Source organism: Rhinoderma darwinii, chromosome 3 (genome assembly GCF_050947455.1).
Source record: "Rhinoderma darwinii isolate aRhiDar2 chromosome 3, aRhiDar2.hap1, whole genome shotgun sequence".
NCBI classification, from domain to species: domain Eukaryota; kingdom Metazoa; phylum Chordata; class Amphibia; order Anura; family Rhinodermatidae; genus Rhinoderma; species Rhinoderma darwinii.
The window spans coordinates 192,937,760-192,964,306 of record NC_134689.1 but is presented as its reverse complement, the minus strand read 5'-3'; the positions used below and the strand labels follow the sequence as shown (position 1 = coordinate 192,964,306).

General features: G+C 43.7%; 1 protein-coding gene across 3 annotated transcripts in view; it reads right to left on the bottom strand.

Moving 5' to 3' along the window:
• MAPK12 (mitogen-activated protein kinase 12) overlaps positions 1 to 26,547 on the bottom strand; it is a 164,239-nt gene that overhangs the window by 39,903 nt on the left and 97,789 nt on the right. For all 3 annotated transcript variants that reach the window (XM_075857189.1, XM_075857188.1, XM_075857190.1), the window contains exon 5: positions 10,316 to 10,345. In XM_075857189.1, the coding sequence (XP_075713304.1) occupies positions 10,316 to 10,345 (30 nt within the window). The remainder of the gene's footprint in view (positions 1 to 10,315; positions 10,346 to 26,547) is intronic.

Sequence of the window (26,547 nt, the reverse complement as noted above, 5' to 3'; positions counted from 1 at the left end):
ATTAGCAACAATTTTGTGCGGTATAACTGCCTCTCTTACAAGCAGATACATTTAAATTGAGAAAAATGCTAATTTTTGAAATTTTTCGCTAATTTTTGGTGTTTTTCACAATTAAATACTGAAAAAGGCCATACTTGCAAATGGACACATCCCATGCACCACACACCACTCCCCTCAAGACTAGTGGGAGTGGCTATTATTATTTAAAGCACCTGCTCGCCCTTTCATCAGCATTTCTGGCCTGGCTGTGTCCATTTGCAAGTATGGCCTTTTTCGGTGTTTCTGTATATGTCCCTGTGTTTTTATCGGTTCTGTTTGTGCATCAGGAACGTTCTGTTCCAGTTTAGGATTTAGGGACTCGCAAGTCTGGGGATCCATGTCGTGGATTGCGAGCTTGCGTCCTTTTGGCCAAAATGATTACCAATACCCCAGGTATTTTTCATTATTATGTATATTCGCTTCTCTTGGACACAGCCGGGTCTTTGATGCTGGGAGAGCATGGTGTGTTGTTGTTTGGCATAGCAAGCAGGGTAGCCCGCTCTATGAATTATCAAGGCGTCACAAATAGGCTTCTACCTGGCTATACACGTTGTGCCTCATGACATACACACTATCCCTCCATGTTTCACTCACTTGCACCCCATTATCCATTTATTTCTATTGAGGCACTTCATTTATTACTGCCCCCTATATTTCACTTATAGTATTACACTTGCACACACACTATTCATTTATTATTTCTTACTACACATCCCATGCACCACACACCACTCCCCTCAAGACTAGTGGGAGTGGCTATTATTATTTAAAGCACCTGCTCGCCCTTTCATCAGCATTTCTGGCCTGGCTGTGTCCATTTGCAAGTATGGCCTTTTTCGGTGTTTCTGTATATGTCCCTGTGTTTTTATCGGTTCTGTTTGTGCATCAGGAACGTTCTGTTCCAGTTTAGGATTTAGGGACTCGCAAGTCTGGGGATCCTTGTCGTGGATTGCGAGCTTGCGTCCTTTTGGCCAAAATGATTACCAATACCCCAGGTATTTTTCATTATTATGTATATTCGCTTCTCTTGGACACAGCCGGGTCTTTGATGCTGGGAGAGCATGGTGTGTTGTTGTTTGGCATAGCAAGCAGGGTAGCCCGCTCTATGAATTATCAAGGCGTCACAAATAGGCTTCTACCTGGCTATACACGTTGTGCCTCATGACATACACACTATCCCTCCATGTTTCACTCACTTGCACCCCATTATCCATTTATTTCTATTGAGGCACTTCATTTATTACTGCCCCCTATATTTCACTTATAGTATTACACTTGCACACACACTATTCATTTATTATTTCTTACTACACATCCCATGCACCACACACCATTCCCCTCAAGACTAGTGGGAGTGGCTATTATTATTTAAAGCACCTGCTCGCCCTTTCATCAGCATTTCTGGCCTGGCTGTGTCCATTTGCAAGTATGGCCTTTTTCGGTGTTTCTGTATATGTCCCTGTGTTTTTATCGGTTCTGTTTGTGCATCAGGAACGTTCTGTTCCAGTTTAAGATTTAGGGACTCGCAAGTCTGGGGATCCTTGTCGTGGATTGCGAGCTTGCGTCCTTTTGGCCAAAATGATTACCAATACCCCAGGTATTTTTCATTATTATGTATATTCGCTTCTCTTGGACACAGCCGGGTCTTTGATGCTGGGAGAGCATGGTGTGTTGTTGTTTGGCATAGCAAGCAGGGTAGCCCGCTCTATGAATTATCAAGGCGTCACAAATAGGCTTCTACCTGGCTATACACGTTGTGCCTCATGACATACACACTATCCCTCCATGTTTCACTCACTTGCACCCCATTATCCATTTATTTCTATTGAGGCACTTCATTTATTACTGCCCCCTATATTTCACTTATAGTATTACACTTGCACACACACTATTCATTTATTATTTCTTACTACACATCCCATGCACCACACACCACTCCCCTCAAGACTAGTGGGAGTGGCTATTATTATTTAAAGCACCTGCTCGCCCTTTCATCAGCATTTCTGGCCTGGCTGTGTCCATTTGCAAGTATGGCCTTTTTCGGTGTTTCTGTATATGTCCCTGTGTTTTTATCGGTTCTGTTTGTGCATCAGGAACGTTCTGTTCCAGTTTAGGATTTAGGGACTCGCAAGTCTGGGGATCCTTGTCGTGGATTGCGAGCTTGCGTCCTTTTGGCCAAAATGATTACCAATACCCCAGGTATTTTTCATTATTATGTATATTCGCTTCTCTTGGACACAGCCGGGTCTTTGATGCTGGGAGAGCATGGTGTGTTGTTGTTTGGCATAGCAAGCAGGGTAGCCCGCTCTATGAATTATCAAGGCGTCACAAATAGGCTTCTACCTGGCTATACACGTTGTGCCTCATGACATACACACTATCCCTCCATGTTTCACTCACTTGCACCCCATTATCCATTTATTTCTATTGAGGCACTTCATTTATTACTGCCCCCTATATTTCACTTATAGTATTACACTTGCACACACACTATTCATTTATTATTTCTTTCTACACATCCCATGCACCACACACCACTCCCCTCAAGACTAGTGGGAGTGGCTATTATTATTTAAAGCACCTGCTCGCCCTTTCATCAGCATTTCTGGCCTGGCTGTGTCCATTTGCAAGTATGGCCTTTTTCGGTGTTTCTGTATATGTCCCTGTGTTTTTATCGGTTCTACAATTAAATACTGAACATATCGAGCAAATTTTGCCAGTAACTTAAAGTGCAATGTGTCACGAGAAAACAATCTCAGAATCGCTTGGATAGGTAAAAGCATTCCGGAGTTATTACCACATAAAATGACATGTCAGATTTGAAAAATTAGGCTCTGTCAGGAAGGTCAAAAGTGGCTAAAGAGGGAAGGGGTTAACCTTACCGGAAGTTTACAAATATACTTCATGAGCTTATTTTAACAATCCAGTATTCCAGCTTAGTTGGCAGACAAGAATATGAAGATTGGGCAGCACTTTTTTTAGATAATGCCAGAGTGCCCTCTGTAGATACTGCCGCACCCCCCATAGATAATGCCACACCCCCCTAGATAATGCCACAGTGCCTTCGGTAGTGACACACACCCCCTATAGATAGTGACACACACACACCTCCATTGGGACTCCCTCTAGGAGTGGAATTCCCAGCCAGAGCGTTGCCGACGCTTGGGCTGGGGATTCTTCTGCTGTAGGAGCCCCTGATGTCACTGTCCATAGACCGTGACGTCAGGGGATCCTCCTGGACCAGAATGTGATGTCAGGGGCAACCCCAGAACCGGAGTCCCAGAGCAGAGCACTAGTATAGGCTCTGCTCCGGAACTCTGGGGAAGCTCCTGACATCACTGTCCATATATGGACAGTGATGTCAGGGGCAAGCCCAGAGCCGGAGTCCCGGGCAGAACGCTAGTATAAGCTCCGCTCTGGTACGTCATAAAGGAGCGCCGATGCACCCCCCCTTTGGCCTGCTCCCTCTTCTCCAGACGGAGCTATGGTGCCCCGCAGGCCCCAGATGACAGCCTCAAGGGCCACATGCGGCCCGCATGTTTGAGACCTTCGGTGTATAGTATACAGACTCCTAAAGTCACCAGAATATCTTCAACGACAGTAGGAGACACTGGTAGGGTTTCTTCACTGAAAGAGCAGCATCCACATAAAACCTCCAGAATCTTTCCAGTGATGCTGGAAGGTGGTCTTGATCCCATTATTCCAAAGAGGGGAGAATCACACCTCTGAGCCCCTCAACTGGATGTGCCTGCATTTTGTGAGTAATATGCATGGACCATGGGGTTTGGATTTGAATTACCATTTTCATTATCCCTGTACGTTGCTTCTGGGAAAGTCCGGATATCTGGACATTAGGATTGAACCCAAAGTCTGTCACAAAATGCCAATCCGGTCATCCACTACAGTAGTCGTCAGTCTTTACAATCTTTTTTTGTGGCCTATGCCTCTGTACTATACTAATGGTGGTATAAGTCTCTTTATTTCTAGTACATATGTCTTGATGCAAGGGGAAATAAGCATTGTTTTGTGATTGCAATAGGTTTTCCTACATCCTGTAAAAAAAGTGAATTCTTTCACAACATCAGATATAAAAAGGCTCAAATTACACCTATCCAGCCTGGCCGGAGACTTCAGTCTGTACAATAAAAAGCCCTGACGACTAATGCTTCCTTTTTAAAGAAGCTAGTCAAATTCATTGCAGACCAAATTCGGTATAAGAGAGGGCAATTTTAATACGGTATTGAACCCCCTTAGAGGAGAGGAAGAGCAGCTCCCCTAACCTAGAAGTGCCATGCCAAGAGATTTGTTAATGCCTTCCCTACTGGAACAGGCTGATCTGGATCCCTGGGGACAAGATCATCTGGATGAGCGGGAATTCACAAATTTCTCCCATGCTCCTTCTTGGTCGTGCATAGACTCCTTATTAGTGAGCTCTTCCTTGGTAGCCAATGTATCTCATAAGGAGATGGGGATCTTTTTCTTTCTGCCCACTCCCCCATACTTTAGAACTGCTGGAGGAGACACCCAGGGTCACAGACTTTGTGCATTTTCCCTATTTAAGTGAGGATGATGCATTCAAAAACCTTCTGCAGGGATGTGGCTGGAATATGCTACGGACAATTCGCAACATCTTACCAACGCTTCTGTATTCTGGGAGTCAGCTAAGGCGGTTTTAAAGGGGTCATCTCATGTCACATGTGGTGCAAGAAAGTCCACTCACAATATACCTTGGCCATTTAGAATAAAAAATAAAAACACACTTATCAGAAGAGTGCACCGATAACGAACAAGCAGACGTGCGTAGCAGCGACAAAACACCTTTAAACAATGGCTGGCTCATAGCAAAATTTGAATAAGGCAGGGAAAATATTAGCCAGCTTAGCAATGGGCTTGAAAGGAATAAACCAGATTTCAAAATTCAGGGAGTCCATAGGTGCATTACGGTCTCCCCAAAAAAAAAGTAATGAGGTCTTATTTTTTCTATAAAAAAATTGCATACAGATGGAGCCCACATACCTGCCGAGCTGGAGGAATTTCTAGATCACATTGCACTTGTATGCGTAGGAGGCCCTTAGTGTCCCACTAGATCAGTTGAGGAAGTATGTGGTACTATCAAATCTCTATGGTCGGGTAAGGCTCAGAGACCCGATGGATTTACATAATAAGGTGTTGCTAAAACAAGAGATCGATCCTATTATCGCATTTCCCTGATTATATTACTTTCCACATTTAATGTCCAAATTGACGGCAGATCGGCTAGCAGTGGTCCTCCTGGAACGTAAAGCCCCTGCACAGGTGGGCTTGATCAAAGGACGTTCAGCCACAACGAACATCAGAAAAGTTCTGCCGATCTTCGATAAGCTTAACTTATAGCCCCAGTGCAACATGCGTCAACGGCGATTATTGCAATTGACGCTGATCAGATGGAGCTGGTTAGGCATGGTGCTTGATCGCATGAAAATCACTGGCAGTGTTAGAACGTTCCTAAATTTATATTAGTCTACCAATGCTAGATTTAATTTCATACTTTTGTCCCCTCCTTTTTTAATGAACAAAAAGTACGAAACAGGGGTGCCCCCTATCCCCTTTATTAATAATCACATTGGAGCCTCTTGTCCAATTGCTGGAGACTGATAAAAAACAAATTCAGGGAATTCATGAGCGCAACTCAGCGGTCCAACTAAAAGTTATTTATGGACAAAATCCTAAATGGGCCTTTGCTCGGACGATTCATATTTAAAGAGGCTCTGTCACCAGATTTTGCAACCCCTATCTGCTATTGCAGCAGATAGGCGCTGCAATGTAGATTACAGTAACGTTTTTATTTTTAAAAAACGAGCATTTTTGGCCAAGTTATGACCATTTTCGTATTTATGCAAATGAGGCTTGCAAAAGTACAACTGGGCGTGTTGAAAAGTAAAAGTACAACTGGGCGTGTATTATGTGTGTTACATCTGGGCGTGTTTACTTCTTTTACTAGCTGGGCGTTGTGTATAGAAGTATCATCCACTTCTCTTCAGAACGCCCAGCTTCTGGCAGTGCAGATCTGTGACGTCACTCACAGGTCCTACATCGTGTCGGCACCAGAGGCTACAGATGATTCTGCAGCAGCATCGGCGTTTGCAGGTAAGTCGATGTAGCTACTTACCTGCAAATGCTGATGCTGCTGCAGAATCATCTGTAGCCTCTGGTGCCGACACGATGCAGGACCTGTGAGTGACGTCACAGATCTGCACTGGCAGAAGCTGGGCGTTCTGAAGAGAAGTGGATGATACTTCTCATCAGAACGCCCAGCTAGTAAAAGAAGTAAACACGCCCCGATGTACGCACATAATACACGCCCAGTTGTACTTTTACTTTTCAACACGCCCAGTTGTACTTTTGCAAGCCTCATTTGCATAAATACGAAAATGGTCATAACTTGGCCAAAAATGCTCGTTTTTTTAAAATAAAAACGTTACTGTAATCTACATTGCAGCGCCGATCTGCTGCAATAGCAGATAGGGGCTGCAAAATCTGGTGACAGAGCCTCTTTAAGAAAGGATCAGTCAATATTCCAGAGTCAAGTTAAATGTATTAAAATGTGACAGGTTCTACTCTGCAGTGGAATTCCCAGGTCATTCAGATTTCCAAACAGTACCATTGCAGATCACTTATTTAGGAAATTGGGAAAAATGCTGGAGTCAATTTATACCCTAAAGAACCCCCCCCCCCCCATCTTTTTTGGAAAATTCTAACTGAATTAAAGAAGATGGGCACATCTCCCTATATACTTATTGTGAGGATTCTATCTTCTAAAAATGCTAGGATTCTCGAAGATGCTCTATCGATTGCAAACAATTACACGGCTATTAAAGCATAGAGGCATTGCTCAACTAAATTCAGTATTCACCACAAATATTTGGTTATGGAAAAGGGTCACATATCTCTCTTTTTAAATTGACACTCAGTAATTCAAGGGGGTGTGAATTTCCTAAACCGTAGAGGGAATAAATTGGAAATTTTGTTAAGACATGTTTCGGATTGGTTGCATAGGACTAAATTTCATTCTTATTATGAACTGGAGTCTAGCTTGGCCCTCCCATGGGACCGGTCTCCGCACTTCCCCCCAAAGTCAAGCAAACAATCTCTAGTATGCAGAGATGAAATTAATAGCTGGAAGAAAATTCACCGTAGATTCAAACTAGGTTTCCAAATATCTAAATACTTTCCACTTTGGTATAACCCAAATTTTCCTCAGGGGCAAAATAATTGATTAGTACAAAGCATCTTAGGGGTATATCTCAGCTACACAACTCATGGCACGATAAGGATCACAATTGGCTCTCCCTCCAGGCTAGATTCCAGTCACACACGCATTTGCAATATTCCAAAGTTAAAGCATTTTGACAGGGAGACTAAAAGACAAGTCTCAGAAACGAGACACAGCCAGTTTGATAGCTTCATTAATCACAGTTCGTCTAGAGGGTCTAGTGCTTCATTTTACAGAAGTATTATTAAGATTATGTTAGAACCCACTGCTTAAACTATTTTTTCCAAGATTGGGTCCTATCCTCGTGTATTCGTAAGCTTCACAACAAAATTCATTAGGGACACCAAAACGTCAAAAGTTGCCTGTCTCCCCTGATTGCTTGACCGAAATGCAATCTTCCCAAGGCCGACTTGTTCCCTTGCATGTGGACTTACGTGGATGCAATCATTTTGGTAGTGATATTGCTATTTAATTTACGCGGCCCCTTCTTTGGTTCCTTCCCCCTGATATTAGTAGGCGTACAGCAGATAGCCTTTAAAAGTCAGAGTTTAGCTATGTACATCTTTGAAGTAGTTGTTTTGTTTGTTTTTATAAAAAAATCTGTATCCGTGTGTTTGGTGCAACTTTCAAATACTTATTAAAAATTATTTTTATTTTTTGAGATACAGCCGCTTTGTATCCTGTATACAGAGCAGCTGTATCTAGCGCTGAAACCTGTATCCGTCAGGTCTGGTTCAGTGTCAGCGGGTCCTGCGTGTCTGACACGCAGGATCGAGTGATTACCGATCACATCTAAGTACATAACTTAGATGTGATCGGTAACAGGTGGGAGCTGCGTGACCCATTGTCACTGAACCAGTCAGTGCCAATGGACCTGACGTATTCAGGTTTTAGCGCACGATACAGCTGCTCTATATACAGGATACAAAGCAGCTATATCTCCAAAAAGTAGAAATAAAATTTTTATAAAAAGTATTTAGAATGTTGCAAACACACAGATGATTTCAAAAAGGTGTAGATAGCCTTTAAACCATTGGCTTCAACCTACTCTCCCTCAAATACATGATGTATTGTTACAGATGAAAGATTTTAACCCTTTATGACCAGCCTATTTTAAATCTTAATGACTAAGCTATTTTTTATGTTTTTCCATCGTCGCATTCCAAGAGCTATAACTTTTTTATATTTGCGGCGACATCGCTGTATAAAAGGTCTTGTTTTTTGCGGGACAAGTTGTATTTTTTAATAGCTCCATTTTGGGGTACATAGAATTTATTTATTAACTTTTTATTTTTTGGGAAGGGGGGGGGGGGAAGAGAATAGAAAAAAACCCAGAAATGTTGTCACTTTTTTGCGTCAAATGTACGCCGTTTACCGTGTGGTATAAATAACACCGTAACTTTATACAGTGGGGCAGTTCCAATTACAACGACACCAAATTTGTATAGATTTTGCATGTTTTACTACTTTTACACAGTAAAAACGTGTTTTTTTTTCAAAATTATTTGCTTTTGTGTCTCCATATTTGAAGAGCCATAACTTTTTTTATTGTTCCGCTGATGCAGCTGTATCAGGGCTTTTTCTTGCAACATTTTGGAGTAGATGCGACTGTTTGATCACTTTTTATCACGTTTTTTTTAAAGGCAGGATTCACAGAAAACAGCAATTTTTCCATTTTTTTTATAGCGTTCACCGTATGGGTTAAATAATGTAATCGCTTTATAGTTGGGGTCGTTAAGGACGCGGCGATACTAAATATGTGTAACTTTTTTACTTTTTTTTTTTAATAGTAAAGCATTTGGTAAGGGGAAAAAGTGAGTTAATTTTTTACTAGTCCCACTAGGGGACTTTAATATGCGATCATCCGATCGCTTTTATAATACACTGCAATACTTATGTATTGCAGTCTATTACTGTCTGTCCGTTTAAAATGGACAGGCAACTGATAGGCCATGGCATGACCTAGCAGGCATTCACTACAGGCAGACCTGGGGGCCTTTATCAGGCCCCGGCTGCCATAGAAGACACAGACACTCTGAGATCTTATCGCCGGGTGTCGGTGGGAGCTCCCTCCCGCTCTCCAAAACAACTCTGATACGGCGCACGCTATTGAGCGCCTCATCTGAGGGGTTAAACGGGTGAGATCGATACTTCTATCGATCTCACCCGCTCGAGCAGGGATGCCCCCAGCCCTCAGCTACCACTGGTAGCTGAGAGCAGGGAGATTTAACGGCTGTTTATTTATTCTGATGCAGTGCTGGGAAAATGTGTTTTTTTTTCTCTCTTCCAAGTGGGAACGACTACGTATGCCCTTAGGGAGCTACAGAGGGGAGTAGATATGTTACCAAACTGGTCTAACTCTACAGTTTATAGATACATTGAAGGCATCTGAGTAATGTGGGTGGAGAGGGAGGGCTTGTTGGGGGCTCAAACTGTGAAGAATGTTGAGAGAGCACCAAACAAGGGCTCGTATATTAATCACTGTGATATATACTATGAACTCCGACTTTGTCAGTCTATACTGTACGTAATCCTAGCATCTCATGTGAACCAAAATTGCTGTATACGATCACTGTGTACACATTTGCGTAAAAAAAATAAAAATATTTCAAGTCTTCTTGAAAACCCCAATGCAACACATGGGGTCAGGATAAACAGTCATATATCCCAAAGCAAGATGGCAAATAAACATACAATTAAAAGCCTCCAGCATAGAGCCTCATCGACACTTGAAAAATGCGAACAGAAAAAAAAAGTTGGTTACAGGGAAGGACGTCCAATTTATTTTTGATACGTTTTACTACCAACCACTAAGGTATTATTACTGTAACACAAATTCAGAGACAAAAAATGCCCTATTAGGGATAGTAAACTAAGAAAGCATAAGGACCTGGTAAGACCTGAACCAACAGAGTAAATATAGAATTTGATTAATCTCTTCCAAACAGAATTCTATTAAACTAATATCTGACTGTTGAAAGAAAACTGACAAATGTACAAGAGTTCACATGTTTAAATACTTACCCTGTGTATTATACCAGCCGAATGGATGTACTGCAAAATAGAAATAAAATGAAAAATGGTCAAATATCAGCTCTTTAGACAAGTGGATGTTCAAAATAAAATGGTAGCTACCAGACAAAAAGTACAGTACTGTGCAAAAGTTATTAATTTCCAGTCAAATTGAAGCTTCAACACCTAAATATAAAATCACATCTTAGGCTACATTCACACGAGCGTGTCAGATTCACGTGCATGAAAAAACGCGCGTAAATCTGGTCCGTGTTTTGCGTTATGCATCACAGTGCTTTGCGAGTGGCATTTTTTCATGCACTCGCAAAACACTTTTTTTTTAAATGGAATTGATGCGCAAATCAGGCACCGCACATGGATGTACATCCGTGTGCTGTGTGTGGTTTTCACGCACCCATTGACTTCAATGGGTGCGTAGGTGTTTGAAAAACGCACCTATATAGGACACGCAGTGAGTTTCACACAGCGGACTCTTGCTGCGTGAAACCACACGCACGTGTGAACGGCCCCAATAAAATCACTGGGTCCATGTGCTCTGCGTGATTTCCATGAGCAGCACACGGACTAGATTTATGCTCGTGTGAATGGGCCCTAACAGTATTTTTTAGTTTCAAAATATTTTTACAGTATTAAACAAAAGGAACATGAATACGGATCTTGGTTTCAGGCGTACGTTCCAAATAATCTCCATTGTAACAAAGGAAATCTAGAGATCATGCACATATCAGCAGGGCAGGTAACATCTGTATAACAATTCTGAAATTAACATATTACTTTATGAGCAGTTACTATACGGAGGGGTGAAGGGTAACTTGCCAATATTCGTCATTTGGGTGAAGTATGGTGTAAACCAGATCTATTAAAAAGAATATGAAGGAACACATAGCCTACATCTTACAGTATTTCATCTGCCCACCTATTTTCTTTTATTACAGCGTTCACTCCTATTTCACATACTTGCTTAGAAGCTAATCAAATAAATCTGCAGGATATTTTTCTAGATCATTCAAGTCAAACTTGGTATATTCTTTTTACAATAACCATTCATTGGCTGTATAGCCTGTCACATAAAAACCATGAGAAGGTATGGAAGAGATAAAAAAAATTAAATCAAATAGAGCAAGGAAAAAGCGAAAGCGTAGGAGTTGCCCAGGGCCGGCCTTAGGGGTGTGCGAGCGCACAGGGCGCTGCACCCTCCCAGCATGTAGGGGGCGCCACTGGGCTCTGCCTCCACTTTGTGCTCTGCTGTTGAACACACAGAGTAGAACTTCCGGTTCCGGCGCTGGCGATGCAGGACGCTCCCGTCTAGCCTGCTTGCCCGCAACAGTCGCTCCGGCGGCGACAATCAGCTGTGAAGCCACCAGCCCTGCACACAGGAACATACCCGGTGGTGCCTGTATGGACAGGTACCTCCTCAGAAGTGCGCATAAGCCAGCCATGGAAAACTCAGCCGCGGCCGTGGAAAAGGGAGGTAAGATGGCGGCGCTTCCCGCCACTGCTCCCCTGCTATACACACAGGATGCTGCAGCAGCCTCAGTCCCAGCTTTCAAGCCCTGCAGAACCCATAGCCTCTTCTCATCCTGCACCTATCGATTATATAGCCCTGGCCCGTGAAGTGGCCAAGCAGATAGCGCCAGACCTGCAAAAGGCACTGGAAAAAACGGTGAAAGATTCCCTGAACCGCATGCATGCGGAGCTGGCACAAGTCACTTCCAGGACTGATGAATTAGAACAGCGTATGACGCTGCTGGAGGATGAAAACGAGCGCCTACAATCCAAACTTAAAGTGGTGCTGTCTGCTACTACGCAGTTGGGGGACAAGGTGGAGGATCTGGAAAACCGCTCCAGGAGGAGCAACCTACGACTGGTGGGTCTGAAAGAAGCGGTGATCCCTTCTGATTTACAGCGACTATGTGAGAGGACATTGCCAGCAGCTTTAGGTCTTCCACGTCCCTGCCGGGTGGAGAGGGCACACAGGGTGGGGCCGGACCCCAGAAATCTCCCAGCAGCGGATGACAACAGTTCGCTTCGTCCCAGACAAGTAATCTTTAAACTGTTGGATTACAATGATAAGGTGGCACTTATGAAGGCATTCCGCAGCAGATCGCGTCCTTTGGAAATAATGGGCATGAAAGTGCTACTTTTCGAGGACTATTCTACGGAGGTCGCAAAACGCAGGCGTTCTTTCAGCAAGATCTGTACCGCGCTGTTCCAAGCGAAAGTACGTTTCAACCTGCAGTACCCAGCCATCTTACGGGTGTTTCAAGAAAACGGGCGGACCAAGATTTTCACCACACCGAAGGAAGCGGAGAACGCACTTGCAGAACTCTGCAGACACAGACCCCAGCACGACGAGCATCGCAGTCCAGCACACAGTCCACATCGCAAGTCAAGAGAAGTCAAACGGAATCGACTAGACATGGTGCGAACCTGGGCAGAAGCTTTAATGCCCACACCAGGAAGATCCCGGGGAGGTCGATCCGGAAATGGAGGGGACTCTACGAAGCCGCAGAGGCGACCGCGGGACCGCACCCGATCTACGTCTCCTGATTGACGGGCGAAGTTTTCTCAGCACCATTTTATCTGATGTGATGAAGGTCATGTGGACGCTGTAGATCAATCGCAGGTTCCGATCGTCTGCAGATAATCTTAAAGTTCTGATGGCTGCATTTGGCGGTCTTATAAGGCACCTTGTTTCGGTCAGCAGCTGACAATGTTATAATGTTACAATGTTAAAATGTATGCATTTTGATATTTTCCCGCATTTCCACTGCAGGGGATTAGAGAGTGAGTTAGGGCATGCTCTGAGATCTCTCCTTGTGGGCGTGCTCAACCGGGAATGATACAAGGCCTCCCCTACGCAAAGGATTAGTTATATCTGCCACAGATCGCATACTTGGGGAAAGTTCGGTAGGGGATTCTGGAAAATGAGGCAGGGAAGTCTAGCGGTGGAGCAGGGTTCATTTTGACACGTTATGTTATAGTCCAAACGGACTCTAAGATGTTAGACCGATGGTATAAGATTGTATAAATTTGAGTATCGGCGGCAAAGGGTTAATGAGGTGGTAAAGGCAGGTGCAGCTTACTCCATGAAGGTGATATATATGCAGGTCTGGGGGGGAGGGAGGGACGTGTTTTGGCACAACAGAAAAAAGTGAAGTCTCTTATGCCAATGGGTATTAAGGGGCTAGTGACCCTTTCCTGCAGGTGATTTTTCGTTTTTTTTAGGTAATGGCCTGATGGCCTTGATATGGAGTTTAGTTTTGGTTTCTAAGCCGGGTTTTGGCTATGTTCTTAATGTTTACGCATGGCTTATGGGAAAAGATGGATCTGACTCCCCGAACCTATCATGACTTTTAGACATTTTAGCTCATCTTATGCACTGCCCAATAACATGAAAATAATCTCATGGAACGTTAAGGGGCTTAGGTCCCCACAGAAACGCACCAAACTTTTGCGACACATGAAATGATTAAACCCAGATGTAGCCCTATTATTTTTGGCTCGCCGGCAAGGGATGGTAAGGCGGGAGTTATAATTTTGGTACACAAAAATTTTGCTTTTACGCTGGTGTCCCAGGAGCGTGATGAGGAGGGCCGTTGGATCCATCTAGTGGTGGAACATGCAGGGGAAACTATCAGTATTCATAATGTGTATGGCCCAAATGCGGTCAACACAGGTTTTTTGGTCACTTGGAAGCCCAACTCCAGCAGGATCGTACTAGGCTTTTAATTCTAGGGGGAGACCTTAACACTGTAAGGTCCTCCAGGGAAGATAGGAGCGCAGGGACTAGTTCGCAGAGAAATAGGGATAAGATTTTGCCAGACTTTTTAAGACACACTGCCCTAACAGATGCTTGGAGGAGTCTACACCCTGATGCGCGGGAACACACACATTTTTCTCATGTCCATCAGTCATGGTCGCGTATTGATTATTTGCTAGTTAATGACGCCTTATCTCGACGGTTACGTGAAGCGGCGATTGAGGATCTCGTTATTTCGGACCATGCCCCGGTTACCATTACTTTGGTCGACACAGTAGCTAGGGGAACAGATTTTATTTGGAGGTTCCCCTCCTTTCTGGCAAAGGATGAGGGCTTTCTACAGAAGCTAAAAGGGGTGGTGGACGGAATTTGATGGGGATAATGCATCACATCGTTCGGACCCGTCACTGTATTGGCGCACAGCCAAAGTGGTAATACGAGGAAAAATTATGCAATTTATGTCTAATCTTAAACGCAAGACTACCGAAGGGTACAAGGCAGCGAGTGACCGATTACGGTGGGCATACACAGCATTTCTACACTCTCCTTCAACGTCTTTGGGGGAGAAATGGAGGGAAGCTAAGCGGCAATTTGATCAGTGGTTAGATAAAAGAGAAAGTATTTATCGGTCCCAATTTGATGCCGATCTAATGCGTTTTGGCAATAAAGCGGGCAAATTATTAGCGCGACTAGCGAAGGGGAGGTTTGCACCGTCACACATCTCAACACTTAACGACTCCAACGGAAATCCTACATCAGACCCCAAAAAAATTAACACTATATTAAGTAAATACTTTCAAGCCCTTTACTCAGACACACCCATAGACCCCCAAAAAGGTAGGGAATTTTTGGAGAAGGTAAAGCTGCCAGGGCTCACTCAGGAGCAGCACGACTACTTGAGCGCAGCGATTACCTTAGAGGAAATCCAGAGCACCATTAAGACCTTATCCAACGGAAAGGCCCCGGGTCCAGATGGATTTACAGGAGAGTTTTTTAAGTCCCTGAGAGAAGAAATTAGCCCTATCTTGGTGGCATACTATAATATTTTACTAAGGACTGGTACTCTCGCAGCAGAGGCCAAAATAGCTCATATAAAAAGGTATTACCCAAGAAGGGGAAGGATCCTCTTGACCCAGGGTCGTACCGTCCTATATCACTGATAGACCAAGACCAGAAATTACTCACAAAAGTTTTGTCCAATCGTCTGGCTACGTATCTACCCACACTGGTGGGAAAATCCCAAGTAGGCTTTGCAAAGGGCAGGGCAGCAGTGACTAATTTACGTAAGGTGTTGACGGTGCTAGAAACAGTCAGGCACGATCCCCAGCCAGGTACCCGGCCGGCACTCTTAGGCTGGGTTCACACGAGCACATTAACTTCCGTAATGGACGGACGTATTTCGGCCGGAAGTCCCGGACCGAACTCAGTGCAGAGAGCCGGGCTCCTAGCATCATAGTTATGTACGATGCTAGGAGTCCCTGCCTCTCTGCAGGACAACTGTCCCGTACTGTAATCATGTTTTCAGTAGCGGACAGTAGTTCCACGGAGAGGCAGGGACTCCTAGCATCGTACATAACTATGATGCTAGGAGCCCAGCTCCCTGCACTGTTATTCAATCTAGCACTGGAACCTATGGCTAGATTCCTGGAGGAATCCGATATGTTCAGAGGTATTCAGGTGGGGACACTGGCAGTTAAGTTAGCCCTGTTTGCTGATGACGTTATACTTTTTATGTCAAATCCTCAAGAGCATTTAATGCCGGTTTTTCATTTTTTACAGGAATTTGGGCAATGCTCGGGATATAAAGTCAACCTAGCTAAAAGCGAACTGCTGGAGTTGGGCAAACCATTGCCTAAGACCTTTTGGCAATCCTTCGGATGTGGGATATCCCCGGTTGAACACTGCATTACTTATCTGGGCATCAAGATAGGGAAGGTGCCAGACACCCTGTACGGCCTAAATTATCCCCAGTTATTTAAAAAAATGCAAGCGGAACTCAACCGATGGTGCCAATTGCCGTTATCCCTTCTGGGGAGGTGCCACCTGATTAAGATGGTTAGTTTCCCCAGATTGCTATACCCCTTTCAAACACTCCCTCTCCTATTGAAACATGTGGATGTCTCTAAACTTACTTCCTCATTCACAAAATTTATATGGGCAGGAAAAAGGCCTCGCATTGCACTCACCAAGCTCATGATGGGCAAACAAGAAGTGGGTTTGAACTTCCCAAATATCAGGGGCTATAACGTGGCATGTCTCTTTCGCCATGTAGTGGATTGGCTTCACGAAACGAGCCATTATTCCAACTTAGATCTGGAGGGGGAGTACACCTCACCCTGGAACCTGAAAGCTTTGCTACATTGTAGAGTTGCTTCTCTTCCGTGCCGTCTCAAAACCTCCATTGTATTGAGAGATACAGTCCTAGCTTGGAAAGCAGTACGTAAGCACTTTGACCTACCTCACCTGCTATCGAAACATATGCCGTTGGGCGGACACCCGGAATTTCTACCGGGAGTAGGCAAGGGAGACAGATTTGCCTCTTGGGGGACTGTAGGCATTAATACCGCAGGGGATCTTATGCATATAGAGGAAAGGAGATGGTTAACCCGGGCGGAAATCACCGCTAAACTTAGACCCCTGGAGGGTAGGGTTAATTTTTTACAAATTCTTCAGGCACGATCATTTTGCACCTCTAGGCTCAGGGATTTGAATAAGGAAGCCACCTCTCACACTCTAGATGAGGTCATAGGTCCAACGACGGTGCGTGCGACTATTTCAGGGTTGTATAGAGCACTGGGGGATGGTTTTGTTCGTCCGCAATCAAGGGTTAGATTCAAAGTCTGGGAAAGATGGACTCAAGATCCAGGTATAGGTGAGATCATATTGGGGGGTTGGGAGACGGTACGGAAGAGTGTTATAAACGAGAGCTGGAGGGAAACCTATTTTAAATTGATGCATTCGGCTATATATGGCTTTAATATTTTGCCTTCACAATCCTTCCCCGACCGCATTACGTGTTGTCCCAAATGCAACACCCCCCTGACGAATTTGTGGCATGGAGTATGGGGGTGTGTTCATACTAAACGATTTTAGGTGATGGTACACAAATATATTTCTGATCATTGGAAAACGAAACTCCCAATGACGCCTCAAGCGCTGCTGATCCATGAGGCGCGACCGCCGGATGAAGAGGGTGCTTGAGGGGTGAGATCTCCTCCCCTGCTGGTGCACACGATTTTACTGGTGGCCTTGAGATGCCTCCTGAGTAAATGGCTGGAAAAAGACACGCCGGGGTTAGACCTGATTGTGTCTCGCTTGAAAGTTATTAGTTCTTGAGAGGGTGGAGGTGGAAAGACGGAAGGAAACGGGAACCAAGAAGCTATTCGCTAAATGGCAAATATTCATAGAATCGCAGTGCACAGCAGCCGAGGTAGTGGAAATTGTTACGCCATTCCGGCACACAGCATGGTATTATACGCAGCTCTTGGCAGGCACTTTAGGGGGTCTGCAACTTTGATCTAGTCAGGGGATAAATGAAACGTAGCTACTCATTGATGACCTAAGTCGTGTCGGGGATGGGGGAAGTCATGTTTTCTGTTTATATGAAGATCGACACTTATGCCATGTTTGTATGTTATGCTGTGTTTAATTCAATGTTAATTTAATGACAGTTGAGTGCTGTGCACTTATGACGCAACCTTTGCGTGAAATGTTTATAAGAAAATGTGAAAACTGTTAATAAAAAATGATGTTTTAAAAAAAAAAACAAAAAAAAAAAACAGAGTAAATAACAGCTGAGGAGCAGAAGAGGAAGCTGTGCCCACAGCCCATCCTGCAAAAACTTGTGATCCTGTCAGCGACGTGTGCGTGTGCGTGTGTTCAATATTAAAGTAGAACAGATAAAATGCAGATGTGCCGCCGCCGCCGCCTCCTCCTCTATACCCTGCTGCCCCTATATACCCTTCTGTACACTATATAACACGCTGCCCTTTATATACCCTGCTGCCCCTTATATACTCTGCAGCCTCGTGTGTGTGTGTGTGTGTGTGTGTGTGTGTGTGTGTGTGTGTGTGTGTGTGTGTATAGTTATCATCTACTACATTATCTGTGGTGTTACACAGGACTGCAGGTAACATCTACTACATTATCTGTACTCCGAGACTTATTACAGTGTTATCTGTGGTGTTACATAAGATTGCAGGTAACGTCTACTACATTATATGTACTCCGCTATTGATGTGTGTTATTTGTGGTGTTACATAGGACTGCAGGTAACACTACTACATTATCTGTACTCAGAGAGTGATCACTGTGTTATCTGTGAGGTTACGCAGGACTGCATGTGAAATTTACTATATTATCGTGTGCGTGTTCACCTGTATGTATATATTCCAGAATGTGTGTATGCATAATTGCCTGTATGTCTAAATATCAGTCTTTATGTATGTATGTATGTATGTATGTATGTATGTATGTATGCAGGGGGCGGCATTAGAGTCCCCCGCACAGGGCGCCATCCAACCTAAGGCCAGCCCTGGAGTTGCCCATAGAAGCTCATTTTTTTAGAGACCCTTTGGAAAACAAAAGCTGCAATGAGCAACTAACATTATTCTGTTGCACTAGCTTTAGTGAATCTCCCTCTCTTTGTATTAAAAACCCTCCACCTAAAAAACTTCACTGTCTAAAGTTGTGGGGTGCCAGTTACACAAAAGTCATGCAATATACAGTATACTAGTATTTGGCCCCATGCACACGAACGTATTTTTGTCCTCCTGTTAATACTCGCGTAAATACGGGTCCGGTGTCACACGTATTCGACCCGTATTGCACCAGTATTTACGGACCCGTGCCCGTAAATACGGGTCCGGTGTCATCCGTATTCCACCCGTATTTACGGGCACGTTTTCGCTGCAAAATTACACTGCAGTAATCGGCAGCCCCTTCTCTCTATCAGTGCAGGATAGAGAGAAGGGACAGCCCCTTCCGGAGAAAAAATAAAAGAAATTCATACTTACCTGGCCGTTGTCTTGGTGACGCGTCCCTCTCTTGACATCCAGCCCGACCTCCCTGGTTTGACGTGGCAGTCCATGTGACCGCTGCAGCAGTCACTAGCACTGAAACGTCATCCCTGGAGGCCGGACTGGAGGAAGAAGCAGGGAGTTCTCGGTAAGTAGGAACGTCCATTTTTTTTACAGGTTGATGTATATTGTGATCGGAAGTCACTGTCCAGGGTGCTGAAAGAGTTACTGCCGATCGTTTAACGCTTTCAGCACCCTGGACAGTGACTATTTACTGACGTCGCCTAGCAGCGCTCCCGTAATTACGGGAGCCCCATAGACGTCTAGGGGCCTGCCCGTGCCGTAATTACGGCCTGAAATAGGACATGTTCTATATTTTTCAGCGCCACGGGCACCTTCCCGTAAGCATATGGTGAGGTACCCGTGGCCAATAGAAGTCCATGGGCCCGTAAAAACGTGCCGTAATTACGGCCGTTTTTACATTCGTGTGCATGGGGCCTGAGAGATAGGATGTAAAATTGTTATTGCAGGAAGAATATAAAACTTACTTTAGTCAAGTGAAAGTTTGAGACAGGTTTTGGCCCCTTGCTAGTTCTCTTTTGAAGGCTTATTCTGGGCTTCCTGTTGGATTGTATCCCGGCCCTTTCTTATAAACAATCTTTCAGGTTACTCGACAATGGCAAGTCTGTATAACTGAACATGTTCACAAAACTACGCAGTCAACTTCTGGTCTACATTAGTCAAAACCAAATGAGTTCTACTGTTTACAGTAGCATAAATTAAAGTGTACCTAACCTTTCAGGTAACTTTTCTGAAAAAAACCTGCCGTGTGTACATGAGGAATAACCCTATTACTGGCCATTATATGACTTGTATTCTACATTATTTTAGCAGTTTTACATCTCTGCAGGATGGATCTACCTCTAATTTTCTCTGAGCTAGTGGGTGGAGCCTAACTGCCATAATCTCCCATACACTGCACACGCAGAAGAGGAGCCTTTTATTTCTGTATTATAAAAAAGAAAAGCTGAGAATTTCAGTACGTGTTTATTATAAGACCTAAAAAGACAAAATCAGTAGCAAGTGTGCAACTATCTTTGTACAGCAAAACAAGAGGGACATTATCGTTTTGTACAATGCAGTAGTTTTTCCACAAAACAAAATGAAGTGCATAACAGTGAAAGGACATTGATCTTTTTGTTAATATTTATAAGAGTTTTCTAATAATATCTCTAGTGTCCTTTTTTCCCTATTTTGTAGGGTACAAATAACATTCCCTAATTTTGTTTTGGCTTGTTTGAGATTCTAATCTTGACATTCTGTTCTTGCTTCCAGTCTTGTTCAGACATGCTTCACTTTATAAAGGAGATATTTAGGAATAATGAATCACCATGTTAGATAGTACACGTAAGAAGAACTTAAAAATTATTACAAATCAAATCTCTTGAAACTCTCAAATCTTCATTTCAATTAAAAAAAATAGTCATACATTATTTTATTAACATGTATATGCACACTGAACGGCCACTTTATTACCTGCCCTTTCAAAATTGGAGCTTCCCTGTATGGAAATTAGGGACGTGACCCTAGAGTGCAGCATAAAATCAAGTGAGCATTTTCCATGGAGCAGTTCCCGTTTGAATCCACATAAGAATGGTATAATCGAGTGATTTGAGAGACTGGACATACTAGCCGGGCCAGCAATTCAAAATCTGACAACCTTGTAGGGTTTTATTGTGCAACAGTGTCATGGGTATACCAAGAATGGTGTGAATGACAAACATTCAGTGAAAGGGGATCCTGTGGACATCAACTACTTGTCGACAAAGAGGGTCACAGGAGGATGTCATAAATTGTTCTTACAACCAGACGTAGCGGAGTCAAGCAAATTACAGCCGAATAAAACACTCCTACTCCAACTAACGTGTCAGAATGCACAACTCTTCGCTCCTTAGCACGAATGGGCTATCACAGTAGAAGTGGCATTGCTGTCAGAGGAACAGAAAAGCAAGACTCCAGTGGGCAAAAGCACAAAAATTGGATCACTGAGCAGTGGAACAACATCGCCTGGTCAGATGAATCCAGATTTCTGTTGCACCACACCGGTGGGAGAGTCCGAATTTGGCATAAGCAGCATGGATCAATTAAACCTTCCTGTCAGGTGTCAACAGTTCAAGCTGGTGGAGGCAGAGCTATGCTGTGCGGAACGTGGTCTTGGAACACCCTGGGTCCTCTGATACCTGTGGATAGGCATTTGAAGAGTAGAGCTTACCTGAGTATTGTGGCCGACTAAGTTCATCCCTTCATGGCAGCGGGTTACTCTATGGCAGAAGGACACTATATCGGCAACTGTGAGAAGCTTTCCTGTCCACATGGGCCAATATTCCTTGAGAACAATTTCCACACCTAGTGGAATCTATGCCACAACAAATTGCTGTGGCTCTGAAGGCCAAAAGGTGGTCCAACGCACTTCTATCAAATGGTGCAACAGTTCATCTATATGTAGCAGTGGTAGGTTCATAGAACAACATGCAATATTGCATAGAACTTAAAAACAAGTGTTACGCAATGCCACAAACAGCAGATTACAAGCGCTCTCTCATAAACATGACCCACCCCAACATTACTAAAAGGGAGTGATTTCATAAAAGGGGTTAGCCATTTCGGACAATTGCTACTTGTTAATAGGGTCCCTTGACAACTTGATCATCACAAAGGGTCTCCCTGCTAGCACCAAAGCAATCTGAACACTTGTCTGGTTTCATTACATATTAGATAGATTTGCCTGTAGCGCCGCCACTGGGGAAATCAATCATTACTCAGTTCCCATTCAAATCTAAAAAATGCCTCTGTAATCCAGGGCTGAAAAGATCCTTCAGAGCGAGAAATGCTCTTTGTAGCCACTCTGCACATAGCAGAGGACTCCTCTATTAAAGAGGCTCTGTCACCAGATTTTACAACCCCTATCTGCTATTGCAGCAGATAGGCGCTGCAATGTAGATTACAGTAACGTTTTTATTTTTAAAAAAACGAGCATTTTTGGCCAAGTTATGACCATTTTTGTAGTTATGCAAATGAGGCTTGCAAAAGTCCAAGTGGGTGTGTTTAAAAGTAAAAGTCCAAGTGGGCGTGTATTATGTGCGTACATCGGGGCGTGTTTACTACTTTTACTAGCTGGGCGTTGTGTATAGAAGTATCATCCACTTCTCTTCAGAACGCCCAGCTTCTGGCAGTGCAGACACAGCCATGTTCTCGAGAGATCACGCTGTGACGTCACTCACAGGTCCTGCATCGTGTCAGACGAGCGAGGACACCGGCACCAGAGGCTACAGTTGATTCTGCAGCAGCATCAGCGTTTGCAGGTAAGTAGCTACATCGACTTACCTGCAAACGCCGATGCTGCTGCAGAATCAACTGAAGTCTCTGGTGCCGGTGTCCTCGCTCGTCTGACACGATGCAGGACCTGTGAGTGACGTCACAGCGTGATCTCTCGAGAACACGCTCTGTGTCTGCACTACCAGAAGCTGGGCGTTCTGAAGAGAAGTGGATGATACTTCTCTTCAGAGCGCCCAGCTAGTAAAAGTATTAAAAACGCCCCGATGTACGCACATAATACACGCCCACTTGGACTTTTACTTTTAAACACACCCACTTGGACTTTTGCAAGCCTCATTTGCATAACTACAAAAATGGTCATAACTTGGCCAAAAATGCTCGTTTTTTAAAAATAAAAACGTTACTGTAATCTACATTGCAGCGCCTATCTGCTGCAATAGCAGATAGGGGCTGCAAAATCTGGTGACAGAGCCTCTTTAACTCAGAATTCCCTAATAGGGTATATGAAAATGGGTTTTCTAAACTGGGTAACCACTTTAATATCATGTAATGCAACAGAGCGTTACACAGTTCCCTAATATAATCATGACACCAAGAGTAGAACTTCACTTTAACCAAAAAGGACTAAAATAGGACTATGATTAAATTGCATGGTAATGCTAATGTCTGTGGAGTAACATCTGACTGCAGAATCAGACTACACAGGGTTTATTTGTGGTCTTTAACCAAGCAGATACATAGGTCTGCATAGGAGCTGTAGACACAAAACTGTAGATTTGCAACACAAATTTTTTTTTTTTTACAAAAGGGCATATAGCCTTTAAAAGAGTGCAAAACGGTAATACATAACTAAACATGTATGGCAATGCAATGTTTCCCCTTTAACATTTAAAAAACATTGCTTGTGCAGTGTTTTTTTTTCAATGTTTTACAATCTTTACAAAGAAAAAAAAAAACAATTGTTAAAAAATTGAGGCCCATACGTTTTTCCGTCAATTGAGCTGTTAAGAGCTTGGTTTTTTGCAGGGTAAGGCCCCATGCACACGACCGTGCCCGCAATCACAGCCCGCGATTGCGGGCACGGCTGGCGACTGACAGCCGCATTTTCAGGCCATGTTCTCATACAAAGTATGGGAGCATGGCCCGCAAAATGCAAAAGAACGGACATGTTCCATAATTCCCGGAACATTTCCACGGCACTGACACCCTTCCGTAGTGCTACGGAAAGGTGTCCGCGTTCAATGAAAGTGAATGTGTCAGTTTTTGCGGACCGCAGTTGCGGTCCGCAAAAATGGAGGTTTTTTACGGTAGTGTGCATGGGGCCTAAGCTGTAGTTTTTATTGGTATAATGTTGTGGGGTACATTCCACACTTTATTCTATTTTTTTGTGAGAGACAAGGTGACCAAAAAATAGCAATTCTGGCGGTTTAAATTTTTTTTTTTCTGCAGCATTTACTGTGCGGATTAAAGGACATTCTATTGTAAAATCTTGTATTTTCAGGAATGCAGGGATACCAATTATATATTTTTTTTACATTTTAGGTGGAAAATTAAGAAAAAAAAAAAGTTGTTTTCTTTACTTCATTTTTTTTATTAGTCCTCTTAGGGGACTTGAACAAGCAATTGTGTCTTTTACCGGATTCCTATTAAAGGGAGTCTCTAACCAGGTTTATGCTGCCCTATCTGATGGCAGCATAATGTAGTGCAAGAGACCCCAATTTCAAACGCTGTATAACTTGGGCCTCATGGACATGACCGCATTGGTTTTGCGGTCCTCAAAACCAGGAGTCCGTTGCGGACCGCATAAAAAACCTTATTGTGAATCTGTGTGTCATCAGGACTCACGGATCTACAATTCACTAGTATTTGCGCCCCCCCCACCGATCCGTGTAATCAGTGTCGTGTGCATGGTGACATAGAAAAGAATGGGTCCGCAATTTATCAGCAAAAATACGGTCGTGTGCATGAGGCCTTACTTGAAGCCCTCGATATTTATGAGCTGCGCCTAGACCCTTCCACTTGTGGGTGATTGACAGCTTTCTCCTCAAACTATGAATAGGGCGAAAGCTGTCAATCAGCAGTTGGTGGGCGGGGCTAGCCACAGCTTATGAATACGAGCTGCATGAGAAAAAATGTGACAAGAACTACTGATCGCTGACAAGTAATACAGTGTTGGAATCAGGGTCTGCGGCACAACTTTATGATGCCCCGATAGGTAACAGATTCCTGACTCTGGCAGGGCTTAATAGGAGCATGAGGATGGCAGACCTCGGTCCTTCAGTAGGCCCCCAGGCTGTCATGACAACAATCAGTACCCCTCGATTGCGTCACGGGTGGGTCAATGGGGGAACGGCAGAAACCACACTCTCTAACAGATCTATGTGGTTAAACAGCTGAGATCGAAGTCCTCGGATACCGGCCGTTGCAGTGTGGTGTTGACTAACATACAGCCGATACCTGATTAGTATGGAGCTGGTTCAGCCCGTGAGCCCACTCCATACTCAACCCTTCCTGGCTATGACGTCACCGTACATTAAATGTCAGATAGCCGTCGGTTGATCGCTATTCCTCACCGAAAACATCATGAACATGACCATTTACTTTTTTTCTTCTTTAAATAAAAAGAGGGGAGTAAAGCTGATCTGCTGATAGAACAAAGGATTAGTCATGTTGCTATCCTTTATCCTGACAGAGTTGAGAGATCCCCATACAACTAAAGCTTTGTTCACATCTGCGCTAGTGTCCCGGAACGGGACCCTGACTGACACAAACGGAAACCAAAGGTTTGTGTTTCCATCGCTATTGATTCAGTCAAAACGACTGAACAACTGCGACAAACGGAAATCATTGGCACCGGATCAGTTACCATTGAAATCAATGGTGATGGAAACGGAAACCTTTGATTTCCGTTTGGGTCAGTCAGGGTCCCGTTCCGACGGAACGTGACCCTAGCCATAACGATTACAGGGGTACCAAATAAGTAATTTTTTTAATGTTTTATTAGTTTTTTTTACGCTAAAGCAATTTTAATGGGGTGAGGTGGTGTTTAATTCAAACGCAGTTGTCGGTTACTGAAAGGCACCTATTGGGAAATGCCAAAGGCACAGGCTAATAGACGTCTACATATAACAGTCTTGGGTGCCTTTGTTAGGACCCCGGCTACCATATTTAACAGTCAACCCAAATGATTGCATTGTGGGGTTGGGATCAGAGGACATCTTAAATGCTGCGCTTGCTATTGACCATCTTATGTAAGAGGTCAAACGGCTGGATTTGGAATGGGTTAAAGTGCAGCTTTTGGCCAGTGAACCCCTATCTGCACCCCGAATGGGAAACACTGCCCATAATACAAAGCCTAATGGTTTCTTTATTGTAAGTTTGTTTTAAAGAGGCTTGGTCACCAGATTATAAGTGTCCTATCCCCTACATAATCGGATTGGCGCTGTAATGTAGATAACCATGGTTTTTATTTTGAAAAACAATCAATTTTGAGCAAGTTATGAACAATTTTAGATCTATGCTAATTAGTTTCTTAATAGACACACTGGGCGTTTTTTACTTTTTCAACAACTGGGCGTTGTAAAGAGAAGTGTATGACGCTGACCAATTAGCGTCATACACTTCTCTCCATTCATGTTTAGCTCATTTAACTGCACAGCGTGATCTCCCACAGAAACTATAGACATCGCATCCTGGCTGGAGGCGATGTCTATTCACTCCCAAGACACTTCGGGAAAGTTAATGTGGGTGTATGTGACAGCACAGCATGATCTCACGAGATCATGCTGTGCTGCGAGTACTGCTAAAAATTAATGAAGTGTAGGATGCGGATTGATCAGCGTCATACACCTCTTTACAACGCCCATTTGGTAAAAAAAAAAAAAGAAAAAAAAGTGAAAACACGCCCAGTTGTCTACTAAACGAATTAGCATAAATCTAAAATTGTTCATAACTTGCTCAAAATTTATCATTTTTCTAAATAAAAACCACTGTTATCTACATTATGTAGGCGATAGGGCACTTATAATCTGGTGACAGAGCCTCTTTAAATTCTTCTTAAAGAGGCTCTGTCACCAGATTTTGCAACCCCTATCTGCTATTGCAGC